Raw genomic sequence first — 12,591 nt, forward strand, 5'->3', positions numbered from 1 at the left:
CATGAAAACTTAAGTGGCTCTCACTTTTGAGACACTAGAATTAAACAATCCTGGGAGCAGAGGTTAGGGGTGTGGGAACAGTGGAATCTTTCTGAACCCACTGTTATTTCTCACCAGCTCTGGATGGCCCACCTCTGGACATTTCTAGGGTGGTGAAGGACAGGTGGCTTTGCAGTGTGAGAAAGTTGCCTGGGAAGCTTTGGGTTTGGGGGTGGGGGAGGGAGGGCATAGCTTATTTCCTGGGGGAGGTGCTTGAGTGCTTTTGTATCTTCTGGAGTCAGGCAGGTCAAGCTTGGGGGACCAACTACACTTTCTCGAAACTCATCTGTAAAACAGGACTAAACTCTCATGAAGTTGGTGAGGGATTTAAATTAAAAAAAAAAAAAAAAAAGGTGGGGCTGGAGAGATGGCTCAGTGGTCAAGAGCACTGGCTGCTTTTCCAGAGGATTCAGGTTCAATTCCCAGCACCCACATGGAGGCTCACAGCTATGTGTAACTCCAGGATCCAAACCCTTCACAAAGACATAGATGCAGGCAAAACACCAATGCACATGAAGTAAATATTTTTTTTAAAGGTAATGAATGAAAAATTGTGGTGCAAAGCTGGGACACAGCAAGTATTAGGGAAATGACAGCCTAGGACGATGTCACTGAGGCAGCTGTTGCTGGAGATAGGACTGAGGTGACCTGTGGTTCCGGAAAGGGTGGGGGTGTGTCTGGATCTTGTGTTGGGGTAGCAGGCAGCCCATCTTTGGGCTTCATACCAGAAACTCAGAGGTCTCTGGAGAGTCACGGTCCCAGTTTCATGCTACAAGCGCTCCAGAAAGCTAGGTATCCTGGCTGGCCTGAGAAGTGGCGTGGGGACCCCTTAGCCTGAGGTGTCTGCCTTTAACTTTTGTCTCCACCAATGCCAGAGAGCCTGCTTCCCTGAAACAAGGTAAAAGACAAGGCCTTGAGTTGGGATGATGACGGAGGTTCCCTCTGGAATGCCAGGAAAAAAGGGGCCATTTCTGTCGGTTAAATCTGTCCCGCTGGCCCTGTGACCCCGCCTTTGGGGCGGGATGTTCTCCTCCCCTCCTGTAGAGGATAACAGCGATCTTTTCAGAAATAGAGGCCAGAGCAGGACCTCCCGGAGCCGGAGCCGGAGCCGTGGTGACTCTGAAGTCCCGAGGTCCGTTCGTTCATGACAGGATCTTTGAATTTCTCCCCAACCGAGGGCTTTTGGCTCCAAGCCCGCCCTTCCCTCCAGTTTTACTCAGTTCCCCTGACCTGAAGACAGGGAAAACCCCTGGGCCTCCAGCTATTGGAGGGTTTCCTAAGTCCCCACTTGGGTCAGCTGGGTTGCCCCTAGCGAACTCACGGGCCGGCAGGCGCCAAGTCCTCTGCAGCTGCCGATCTGAGCTGCGATTAGGCTGGAATGTTCCCCGGCTGGTTCGCAGCTAGGTCCGGGAGACCGTGGGAGGTTCTGGCTGTCTCTGTTTCCTCAGGCTTGGAAACCCACAGGTCCTGCCCCGGGGCCTTGACTTCTTACCTACTCATCTCTCTTTTTGACTGTCTACCGCACCGACCCTATTACAGTAGCCTCAAAAGACTCATGCTTAAAGGGGCCCTTCTGTGGGGAAACCTGTGCCTATCAATCCATGGTCCCTGTCTTGCTCATTACTCTTTCCCTTGACTCCCTAAGACAGTCCTGCTGATTTCTCTCCCTCTCCTCCCCTCCTTCAAATGGTCTGACTATCCCAGGCATCTGTCCTAAGTACCGGGACTTTTACTTCAAGTGGCCGTCATTATGCTGTTTCCAGCATACTTGCCTTCTCAAGTACGGTTCATCTTACAACTGCTACTGGCCAAGATAAGGCGGTTTCATCTTTGGTCCTAATATGTAAGACCCCCGAAGAGTGGGTGCCCCAAGAGAACAGTGGTCAAATCTGGAGCCTTTAAGAACACGCAGTTGAGCTGTGGGTGTTGGGGGGGGGAACAGGTACAGGGGGGACCCCTTTCCCACAGCTGACATTGCCCCCCCCCCCCCCCGCGCAAGGCTTCTTTTCCCTCCCTTTCCCCCATCCCTTTGTCACAAGCTGGAGGGTGGCTGTAAGCATGGTGAGCAGTCTCTCCCACAGGATACTCTTCCCTCTCCTTGTTCTCACAGAAGGAGGCCTTCTGAGAAGGGGGTGGGGGAAGTAACTCTGGAGTATTCCAGTTGTAGCAGCTCTGAAAAGCCCACCCCCATGCCCAACCCCCAACTCTGGGCCGCTCTTTGCTATGCTGTGGTTGTGTGTGTGGTTTGTAGGAGAAATCCTGGGGCTGGGGAGTCTCCACATGGCTGTGCTGAGCCCCAGGCTTACCGTCCTCTGGTGCTTGTCTGCTAGGTGCCACGGCTTTGGGAGGTCACTAATTAGGCCCAGGGTGGGAGTGGAGGCATGTCGCCCAGGTGGGGGTGGGGGGAGTCAGACACCAGAAGCACACGGAAACTGAGAGCTGATGAGCCATCACTGCTCTGCCCAACACCTGGAGGACCCATTGTCCACTTTTAAGTAACCATATTCAGAGCCAGGGAGGCCGATTCCGTGGGAGTGGAAGGGATGTGGGAAAAGGCCAAGGATGCCAATATACCCATTCCTTTTCTCCAATGCTCTTCCCATGCCCAAGGACCTGGGGGTTAGGATGATGGAGAAATAGAAACCATGAAACCCAGAAGTGAACAACCTAGTTGATCTTGAACAACACCCCACTCCCATTTAAAGACTGAGTTTCCCTGTATGGCCCTGGGTTTCCTTTAACTTGACTTATAGACCAGGCTGGTCCAAACTCAGGGATCTACCTGCCTCTGCCTCCTGAGTGCTGGGATTAAAGGCGTGTGTCACCACACTAAACTTTATTTCTAAGCTATGAAAAGTCGAGTAACAACAGTACATGTCTCTTAGAGACTTGCAAGGGCAAAAAAAAAAAAAAAAAAAAAAAAAAAAAAAAAAAAAAAAAAAAGGATTAAATAACTAATTTAAAAGGATTAAATAATAAGATTCATGCATTTAACTCTGAGTATGCACATTAAGGTTTGGTTGGTTGGTTGGTTGGTTGGTTGGTTGGTTTTGTTGTCTTCCCAGCATCTACTCAGGATTCTTCAGTGCTGTGCAGCCTGACAATGAATCTTTTTAACGCCTACAGTACCTTATAGATGTCAATGTACTAAGATAAGGGAGTGACAGACCCCTTGTCCACGGCAGGCACTGCCTTTTCTTTTTGCACACCACTTCCAGATGCTGAGGAGCAGGAGGGATGGCTCAGGAGGGATGACTGGGCTGTAACGAGAAAAAGAAGCGAACTAAGTTTACAGGCTGCCTCATCAAGTGCAGGCTGCTGCAACATAGCCATTGTACTGGCATGGGGACTCTGCCATCTGCAGAGGGACTCCCATCCCCTGGCAGACCACTCTGGAGCTGTCTCCTAGGGAGAATACAAGACTATACACAAAGACTTGGTGATTCTGGCTACACTGTTGCTCTTTAAGGCCTATGTCAAGTTCCCAGTGCTCTATAGAACACCTTCCCATCCTCCAGCCATGGATGCTGTTCCCACCTTAACGAGGAGCTCACCTTTCTGAGGATTCTTGCCCTCAGGCTCAGGGGAGCAGAGGGATTCTCAACTTTACCCAAGCCAGTCTGTGGAGGGCTGGACTACCAAGGTCTGCTGCTGGCATCTCTGTACTAGTCTTTAACACAGCAGTCTTCTGGTTGTCCAGGCAGTGTGATCTTTACCTGGAAGCAGGACAGCCCACACCACCCAGATCCAAGCTAGAGAAACACAATCCAAGCAGACCCCTGCATCTAGGATGCCTGTGTTGTTAGAAGGGCTCCAGGCCTGGAGCTCTGCTGCCTAAGTCCTGACACTCTACTCAGGGATGGGGGAGGGGGTATCTATCCCAGCTAGACCTTGAAAATGAGTCAGCCAGAGGGCCAGGAGTATGGAGGCTACCTGAGAAGGGCAGTGTGCAAATATTAGCATACAAAAACCTAGGCTCCTGTCTTAGAAGTTTTTATTACAAGTTCTAAACCCTAACCTCTCCTGATGGAGGACAAGATGAGGTATGTCACCACTAAGCTGGCCAGTAAACCTGAGTGACCATTAAGGGCACTGCAGTCTCCCGTGGAGACACAGGTTCAGGAAAGCTTCTGTCAGGGATGCTCCCTTCCACCAAATTCCCTTCTCCTCTCGGTGCCCCCCCCCCCCCATGTGCTCTATACATTCTAGAATTCTTTATCATTGTTTGTAATTCTCTACTGATGTCTGTACCTGTCATAGTCCTATAAACATACAAAGTGGTGCTTTTAGAACGTCAGGGGCTATACTTGTCTTTAATTTAGTACTGTCTCAGAGCTGCTTGGGAGGCAGGCCTCTTGTGGGCATCCTGACATCCTGGAGTGCAGTACACTTCAGGATCCTGTTTTATTCAGGATCCTCTCCCTCCCTGAAGGATTTGAGTGTCTACTTGATCAGCCATGAATTCAGGTTTGACCTGATATTGCCAAGATGGAAAGCTATTCTGAACGCTTGGACATAAACCCGATGCTTATGGGAGACTTGAGAGTTGATTCATCCTTTAACTTGAGAAATTACAAAACCCTCAGGTCTTATCTAAACCAACTGAACCCAAAACTCGAGGGATGGATCAGTACACAAGCAGAGATGTACTACTTTAAGGAGTCTCTTTAACATGAAATCTCAACTTGACATCATTTTTGGAAAGGAAGGATTTCTTCATCAATAGAAATACCTAGAAAGGATGAAGGTTAGTGTGGACACACAGAGAGCTCCTCCCGCTCTCCACCTCCTATTCTGGCAGTTTTCATAACGGTTGATTGTGATCCCAGAGTATTTCTCTATGGGAAGAACCTCTTACCAGTCTGTCTACTGCGGGCCTGGAACTGTTGTGAGCTGCAGCATCCAGTTGATTCAGGAAGCAGCCCTGGAATGTAATTGTAAACTCACCCCCTCCACCCCTACCTACCCTTCTCCCCCCCCCCCCCCCGGGTTGTTTTCCTTTACATTCTAAAGCTGATCGTTTCCATGCCGCCGCCCGGGTGGCCTGTGCCGCAGGAGGCCGCGCGCGCTCGGGGGCTGCAGGCGGAGACCCGCGCTAACAGGTGCTCGCCGCGCCCGGGAGCCGCAGAGCTGCCAGCGGCGGGCGCGGGGGCCGCTCCTCGCACCGGGCAGAGACTGGCTCTCGCCCGGCCTCTTTCGAGGGGTGAGAAGAGAGCGGGAATGCAAACGGCGTCTTTCTTCACCCCTCCTGACATTCCAGCGTCCTCGGCTCCCGGCGCCCCGGATGCGGCCTACTCGGCCGCCGGCTTCGAGGTGTGGGCGACCGCGAGGCTGAGCCCAGGCAGCCAAGGGGCCCCGGATGGCGGGAGGTAGCGCCAAGAGCCCGCTCAGCCCCGATACCCGGGAGACCTGGCCGTATCCCATACCCCGGCCGGGGAGCCCCAAGCCGTGAGGCGCGCCGGAGGGTCGGGTTGGAGGTCGCCAAAGACAGCGTGTTACCCCGCCGGACCCCTCCCCAGCGCCGTGCGGCCGCTCTGGGGGCCCAGGAGCCGCCGGGCACCGCATTCGCCCCCTGGCGGCGCGGGGACACGAAGGGCGCGGCCGCCTTCGCAGCGGAATGAGCTGTCCACAGCAGCACTGGGCGCCGCCCGAGGTCACGCCAGAATCTGGCGCCGGACTGGGAACAGGGGAGGCAAGCGGCCTTGGGGAGGAATAAGGGCAGATGATGGGACAGAACCATCATGAGACTTGAGGTTGTCTCCAAATCCCGTGTGAGCCTCTCCAGCGGTGTGATGGAGAACACCTAGGGGTCTTATCTTTCACCCAACCTCCTGGGAAATCAAAGCCTCCTTCTCTCCTGCGGTGACCTGACAATGACAGCTTCCTCGGCTCCAAGTTGGGCCTGCCACACCCAGGAGAGTGGGTGTGAGGAGTTTCCTCAGGAGAGGCTCAGCGTTCAGAAAGGTTCTTGAGTGCCCCCAGGGAGAATGGCACTGTCCTGGCTTTATGGGAGCTAAAGCTTTCGACCTATGGGTACTTCCAGTCTCATAAGGCCAATACAACTGGAGACACAGCAAAAGGCCTAGCAGCAGGTGCCTTGGGGGGCGGGGGAAGTATGCTGAGGGTGGATAATGAACACTGAGCAATCAAAATGCCCCAACTGGACAGGATTTGTAGAGAGAAATTGAGACTACTCCTGGTCTGTCTGAAGTGGAATGGAGGGCTGATTGGGAAAGGGGGGGGGTGGCCAAATTCAGAGGCCCAATGAGGGTATGGTTCAGCATTGAGAAATGCGGGGAAGGAAGCCTCTCTAGGGGAAGCAGGCAAGCATTCTGGAAAGGCTGCCACTTAACTATCCTGGGCAGCATATACTGGGAAGTACAAGTCCAGGGCTTCTTTTAGAATCTGGTGAGACTCAGGAGTACCTGAAGGAAAGGAAGAAACACTTGGGGTGGGGCAGGAAAGCAGCTCCCCATTAGGTTCAAAGGCAAGAATGCTGCAAACCATGAAGCAGCCATTCCAGTACAGGGCAGCAAGAAAGGAAGACCAGGAAGCTTCCTGGGGAGGAAGCCAAAAGCCTGACTGCGGGACCAGCAGGGGGCGCAGGAGTTTCTGACCCTTAGACCCATCAGAGCTGACCATAGCTGACAATCTGGCTATGTCAGTTTCTACCCCATCACCCATTGTATTTCCCCATCAGCCAGTCATTCAGGTGGCTGAGCAGTTCACATCCCATACAGCCTCTGATTTTGCACAGAGACAACAAACCTGGAATGACACTTGCAGGCTTTCCTATGTCTTCCTGTCCAAATCTGGGTGGGGAAGGTCTCTGGCTACTCACGCTCCATTCTTTGACTTATAAAAGTCATTTTTTTTTTCTGGCAGCTGGAGACAGGCTGACCACCGAGTCTTATTTCAGTGGCATGTCTACTTACTTGATCGTGGCTTCCTGAAGGGCCTGTCCATGCCTGGGGGTGGGGCTGCCTCATGGTAACCCCTACAACCTGACCCTATGGCAGGCCCTGATAGGTCAAGCCCAGCAGTTCATCTGAAAATGCCAGACACATCTGGCTGCGCTGTCACTTCCATGGGGGAGGGAGTGGAGACTCCAGAAGAGTCAAGAGCTGGCATTTCTGAACTAACACCCATAAAGGCAGCTTGGAGCATGGAATTCCCATGCCACCCAACACTGAAAGTTAGGGGAAGCTGTGAGATACTTGTCAGGTATGGCAGTCCAGGAGGACATCAAGGGTAGAGGGCAAGCACTATGGCAAGATCTTGTCCCAGTAATGGCTTTGTTCAGACACTCTCCATGAGAGAGGGCTAGCTCTGGCTAAGAGCCCAATGAAGTACCATCTAGGAAAAGAGGCAGGCAAAAAGGCTTCAGGGTAAGAGTGTGATTCTCACATACACAGAAGAGGGCGAGAGGAGAGAAAGGCCTGGCCTAATGAGACCACAGAGTCTAGTGCTCTTTTGCCCAGGCCAGGTTTTCTTTCTTTTGCAACCGAGCCACAGCTAAAGGTGAGTTCATTAGCTCGTGATGCTTGAATTCCTCCGGCACCAGTCACTTGGTCCTGCTCCTTTTCCTGGGAAGGACTAAGTGAGAAGTAGGAGGATGCTCGACTCATTTACTCATGTGTGATGCTTGGTGAGCACAGCTAAGGGAATGTGTCCCCTGTAGCTTCTGTTCCCATTACACCTCTGTCCCCTCGAATCGGCCCCAGAGAGGGACATGATCTTCCAGCTACCAGCTACCTTCCTCTGACACTCTTTTTTTTTTTTTTTTTTTTTTTTAAATTATGAACACAGCCATCAATTTCTAAGTCCCCTTAGAAAGTACCAGGGCCGTGGTTAGCATGATCACTGAGTTAGGGTCATGACCTTACTTATTCCTCACAGTGGCTCAGAGACACATCAAGCACTCCTCCTCCTCGGCTGCTCTTGTTTCCTGCTCATGCCAGGTTTGAGGGGTTGAAGTCTGCTCCCTAAGCTGATAGAGATAACACACAGCAGCCTTGGCGTCATGCACTGTGGGGTGACTCCGTAAATATTAATTGACTCTGAGGACAAGCTGCACTTTGACTTTACCTCTGACTAATTAAATAAACCTACCATGTAAATTAGCACAGGGGACAGAGGTATTAGTTAGTTTATGCTGAAAAGAAACTGGGCTGAGGGTCAGTTATACTCTTGGCTTCCAAGCAGAAAATCTTGCTTTGTCTAATCTGGACTTCTTCAAAAAGTTTTTGAAGCCAGGGCTAAAGTAGTGTCAGTGAGAAATTATGTCACTCCTCTGAAACAGCCTGAAGAACTAGGAATAGAGTTCAGAGGTCTCTTAGGTACCACATGCTTGTAGCAATGTAGTTCTAAACTACAAGATACCACCATACAACCTACAGGCCATCTACTCTCCTCTTAATCCCCACTGCTAAGGCATCATACATCAATACCTCTGGATTACCTAGGGGAAGCCTGGGAAGACTGAAAAGATGTGACATGAACATCCCTTCCAACCATGCCTGGATATTTTAAACTGCTGAGGCTGAGAACACTGCTTTGTCCTTCCTTTTTGCTGTGAGGAAGAAAAATGTGCCATGGTGATGTTTCCCCAGGTCCTCTGATAGACAAACAACTGGGATGCCGAGAGCAGGCTACTTCATCTTGCCAGGCCTGGTCTCTTCTTTGTTTGATGGGGAATAGTAATATTGGTCTCACTAGGCAGTGGTGGTGCATGCCTTTAGTCCCAACATTCAGGAGTCAGAGGAAGGAGGATCTCTGTGAGTTCAAGGCCAACCTAGTCTACACAGCAAGTTCCAGTACTACATAGAGAGACCTTGTCTACAAAAAAACAAAAAATCAACCAACCAAACAAAAACATTGTTGAGAGGAGTCACAAAATTAATGTTGTTCATTGTCCTGCACAAAGGGCCAAGTGCTACTATTTTATATGAAGAAGATAGTATCTGCATCGACAGGCTACCTTTGAAATTTTTTATGTGTATGGGTGTTTGTTTACATGTACATCTATGTACCATGTGTGTGTCTGATACCCAGGGAAGCCAGAAAAGGGTGTCATATACCCTAAAACTGGAGTTATAGGTGGTTTTGACATCATATATGTGTTCAGAATAGAATCTGGGTCCTCTAAAAAAGCAGCCAGTGCTCTTAATCACTGCACCAGGTCTCCAGTACCCTCATCTCCAGTTGTAAAGACAGGATTTGACTACTAAGTCCTCAAAGTCTTGATCCACTTGCCTCAGCCTGTCTAGTGCCTGGGTTACATGTAAATGCCACCACACTCAGCTACAGTGTTTTGTTTTTTAAGATAGCTCCTTTTTTACCCCTATATGTGAAAACAGAGGGTAGGTATAATCTCAAAATGATGCCTTTAAAGGCAAAATGTGGAAATAAATGAGATAAGGCAGGGGCTAGGGAAAGGGCAGCTAGTATATAAGCTATTGAGAAAGGATGTATAGGTGAATCAGAATGCCAGGCCTTTTTCTTCCCATCCACGTCTCTCCCTGCATCCATCCGGGACCTGACTCTCACTGATTTCTTGATCTCTCCTCCCATGGGTGGCGTTCAGAGGCCACTTCTGAGGGCATGTGGCTCATGGCAGGCCATTCCTTACTCTGTCCTCTTTCAAGGAAATATTGCACCTGTTACCACTGTGGGCTAGCAGGGGCCCATGCATAGTCCCCTCGAGCTTCCAGGAAGACCCAAGATAGACATTTACATTTAACACTTTGGAAGGATCAAATGTGATTCTCAAAAAGCTCAGACTTGCAAGCTTTGGAGAAGGCCCAGGTTTGGCTCCCTTTAACTCCCAAATTCTTGTGGGATGTTGTAATTACTTGTGACAATCCCTTTCCCTGCCGGGGACTTTGATTTCAGATTTAGACGTGTAAAACTGGGTGGCTGGCTGGGCCTTGAGCCACTTGGGGGCTGGGTGAGGACAGGCTGGGGAAGGATCTTTGTAGCTGGTGCCTTTGGAAGAGGGGATCTCCAAGAATGAGAGGTTGAAGTGTTGTTTGTGTTAGCAAAACTTTTCAGACCCTGTGGAAGATTCCTGACTCTGCATTGATCATTCTGGTAGGAGAATGGTTCTTTCTGCCTTAAAAAAAAAAAAAAAAATTTGTTTGGTTATTTATTTAGGAAGGGTCTTGCTATGTTGCCCACACTGGTTTCAAACCTGAGCTTCCATCTCAGTCTCTGAAGTCATTACTGGTGAGTGCCACCATGCCTTCCTTTTATTCTCTGGCTTTCAAAACATGAATGTCTTAAGGAAACATTTTTGGTGATAGTGTTAAGTTAGGAAAGTCTTCTAATTACTGTTATGTATTCCACAGTGCTCACTTTTAAACTGTATTCCCTGGGCAAGCAGTGGATGAAGATGCCTCATGACGGTGTGTGACTGTATAGTGGAAACCTGTGCTGATTTGATCCCAGAGGAGCCTGGTATAGGGAAACCAAGAAGGTGCAGACAGAGAGAAACATGGCTAGGCAAAAGGTGTCTATGTGTTGGGACTCTGTGGCTTTGGCAACTAGCCTGTGCCTTCATACTGCCATTGTATATATCCTTTGTTGTTGTTGTTGTTGTTGAGACAGAGATCGGCCTGCCTCTGCCTCCCAAGTTCTGGGATTAAAGGCATGCGCATGCACCACCATCCCTGGCTTCACTGTTACCTGTTCCTAAAGTCCATTCATATCTTCTAGGGCGCTCTGACTCATGATGGGCTCCTGTGTTCTATTACTTGGTGGCCATATCTGGTATGAAAAGCTGTACAACTTTGGTTTTGGCTCTTTTAGTAGTCATCCTGGCAATAAGACAATGGCTGTTCTCCCAGAGAGGGATTTAAGTGGAGGGTCTAGAGCCTTGTTCCTTTACCCCAAAGCCTCTGGCAGTTGGCCTGGTGGAGCAGCTTGTTGTAGAAACAGAACTAGGGATCAAAAATGGCTAGGAATTCTTAGAAACTCTGTGGAGCTCAGGCTGGCACTAATCATAGGCTGCTACCTGCTGGCAAACCTAGGCTCATGGGCCTAGGTTTTGTCTTTAGGTGTTATGTCTTTAGGGTGTTATGTTTTTAGGTTATGTTTTTAGGTTATGTCTTTAGGGTGGGCACCACACAGTGTTCCTTCCCCTGAAACACCCTGTAAGCACTCTTCTTTCAAGATGCCATCTCATCTCCACAGAGCTCAGAAACAACACAGGACAACATGAAGAGGGGAGGTCAGGAAGAAAGAGCTGTGTTTCAAGTCCTTTGGGTTCTTAGGGAAGCTTAGGCTAGACACTATGCTAATCTACTCCAGCTTACAAATACTGGACTTCACAAGCCATGAAACGGAGATGCTGAGAATGGCACGCCAGAGTGTGAGAGAGAAAAGCAGGCCCAATCTCTCTGCAGTTCTCAGAAAGATTAAAAACTCAGAATTCCTGAGCAAAAGTAAATGCTTGGCTACCTCTGACGGGAATGAGGGGGTGCACCCACTGGAGACTTTGGATGAAGCACCACTGGATTTGGTGGCTCAGGGCACCAGCCCAGGGAAGATGAGGAGGGATAGGAGGTGGCATGAGAGACTAGGTCTCCCCTGAAGACCTCTGAGAACTAGGCTGGGACAGTCTGTTTCTGGGTAAGAGGTCTTATAATTGTAAATGTACCAACTCTCCCCCTGGAAATACATACAATCAGTAAAATTTCAACCAGAATCCCAAAAGAATTTGCTCAATAAAACTTGATCAACTATTTAGAGAGTATGCCTGGAGGCAGGGCTGCTTCTGTTAACTGACACTCTTGTGATTAGCTATGCGCTATAGCAAATCAAACTTGTTTTCTAAAAAAAAAAAAAAAACACTCTGTTGGTAACAAGGAAACAACCTGAACAAACAAAAACAAGAAAGTGCCTGGAATGGAAAAAAAGACATGAAGCTGATTAGTAAGTACATGTGGGATGAAAAGCAGCAACATGGACCTGGGAGGACAGAGAGAAATACAGTACCATCAAGCCATACCCCAGCCCTACAGTAATTAAAATGTTAGAGTTCAGGACCAGGAAGGAGAAAAAGTTTAAAGCAACAAGGAATCAAGAATTACCGCATGTAACTTTGGGAGTTCCAGAATGAACGCAATATTTGAAGGCCTGGGCAGAGGATGTCTCTTGAAACCACAAGCACTAGCCAACAAGCAAACCTCCAAGAAGAGTTATACAAGTTAATCCCAGATGAATTAAGGATCTAAGAGGAAATCCAATTCTGAAAGAAGCAAAAAAAAAAAAAAAAAAGAAAAGAAAAAAGAAAGAAAAGAAAAGCAAAAGAAACAACAAGAACCAAAAACCAAAAACCAAAACAAACAAACAAAAAACCAACCAACCAACCAACCAACCAAACAAACAAACAAACAAACAAAACCAACCCTGAAAATTGACAGGGGAGCCTTTAAGAACCATAGGACACAAAGCTGTGGAGAAAGACTGATATATTTGATTACATCAAAGGCAAAACTAGTCCTCATTTCCCTTGCAAAGAAAGATGCTTTGGAAAAGCATAAAAAGAAA

General features: G+C 49.1%; 1 protein-coding gene across 1 annotated transcript; it reads right to left on the reverse strand.

The window, feature by feature from the left end:
- Positions 1 to 2,042: 2,042 nt before the first annotated feature.
- Positions 2,043 to 5,721, reverse strand: LOC117720152 (uncharacterized). Its single transcript, XM_076912798.1, has 3 exons — positions 5,044 to 5,721; positions 4,898 to 4,963; positions 2,043 to 3,755 (listed from the first exon to the last, which is right to left on the reverse strand). Exon 1 carries the CDS (start codon positions 5,602 to 5,604, stop codon positions 5,047 to 5,049), a length of 558 nt encoding a protein of 185 aa, XP_076768913.1. The 5' UTR covers positions 5,605 to 5,721; the 3' UTR covers positions 2,043 to 3,755; positions 4,898 to 4,963; positions 5,044 to 5,046.
- Positions 5,722 to 12,591: the final 6,870 nt, after the last annotated feature.

This window comes from Arvicanthis niloticus, chromosome 14, assembly GCF_011762505.2.
Source record: "Arvicanthis niloticus isolate mArvNil1 chromosome 14, mArvNil1.pat.X, whole genome shotgun sequence".
Taxonomy (NCBI): domain Eukaryota; kingdom Metazoa; phylum Chordata; class Mammalia; order Rodentia; family Muridae; genus Arvicanthis; species Arvicanthis niloticus.

Excerpts from the sequence above, each read along its gene's own strand:
- LOC117720152 (XM_076912798.1), bottom strand. The coding sequence starts at position 5,604 with ATGCGGTGCCCGGCGGCTCCTGGGCCCCCAGAGCGGCCGCACGGCGCT.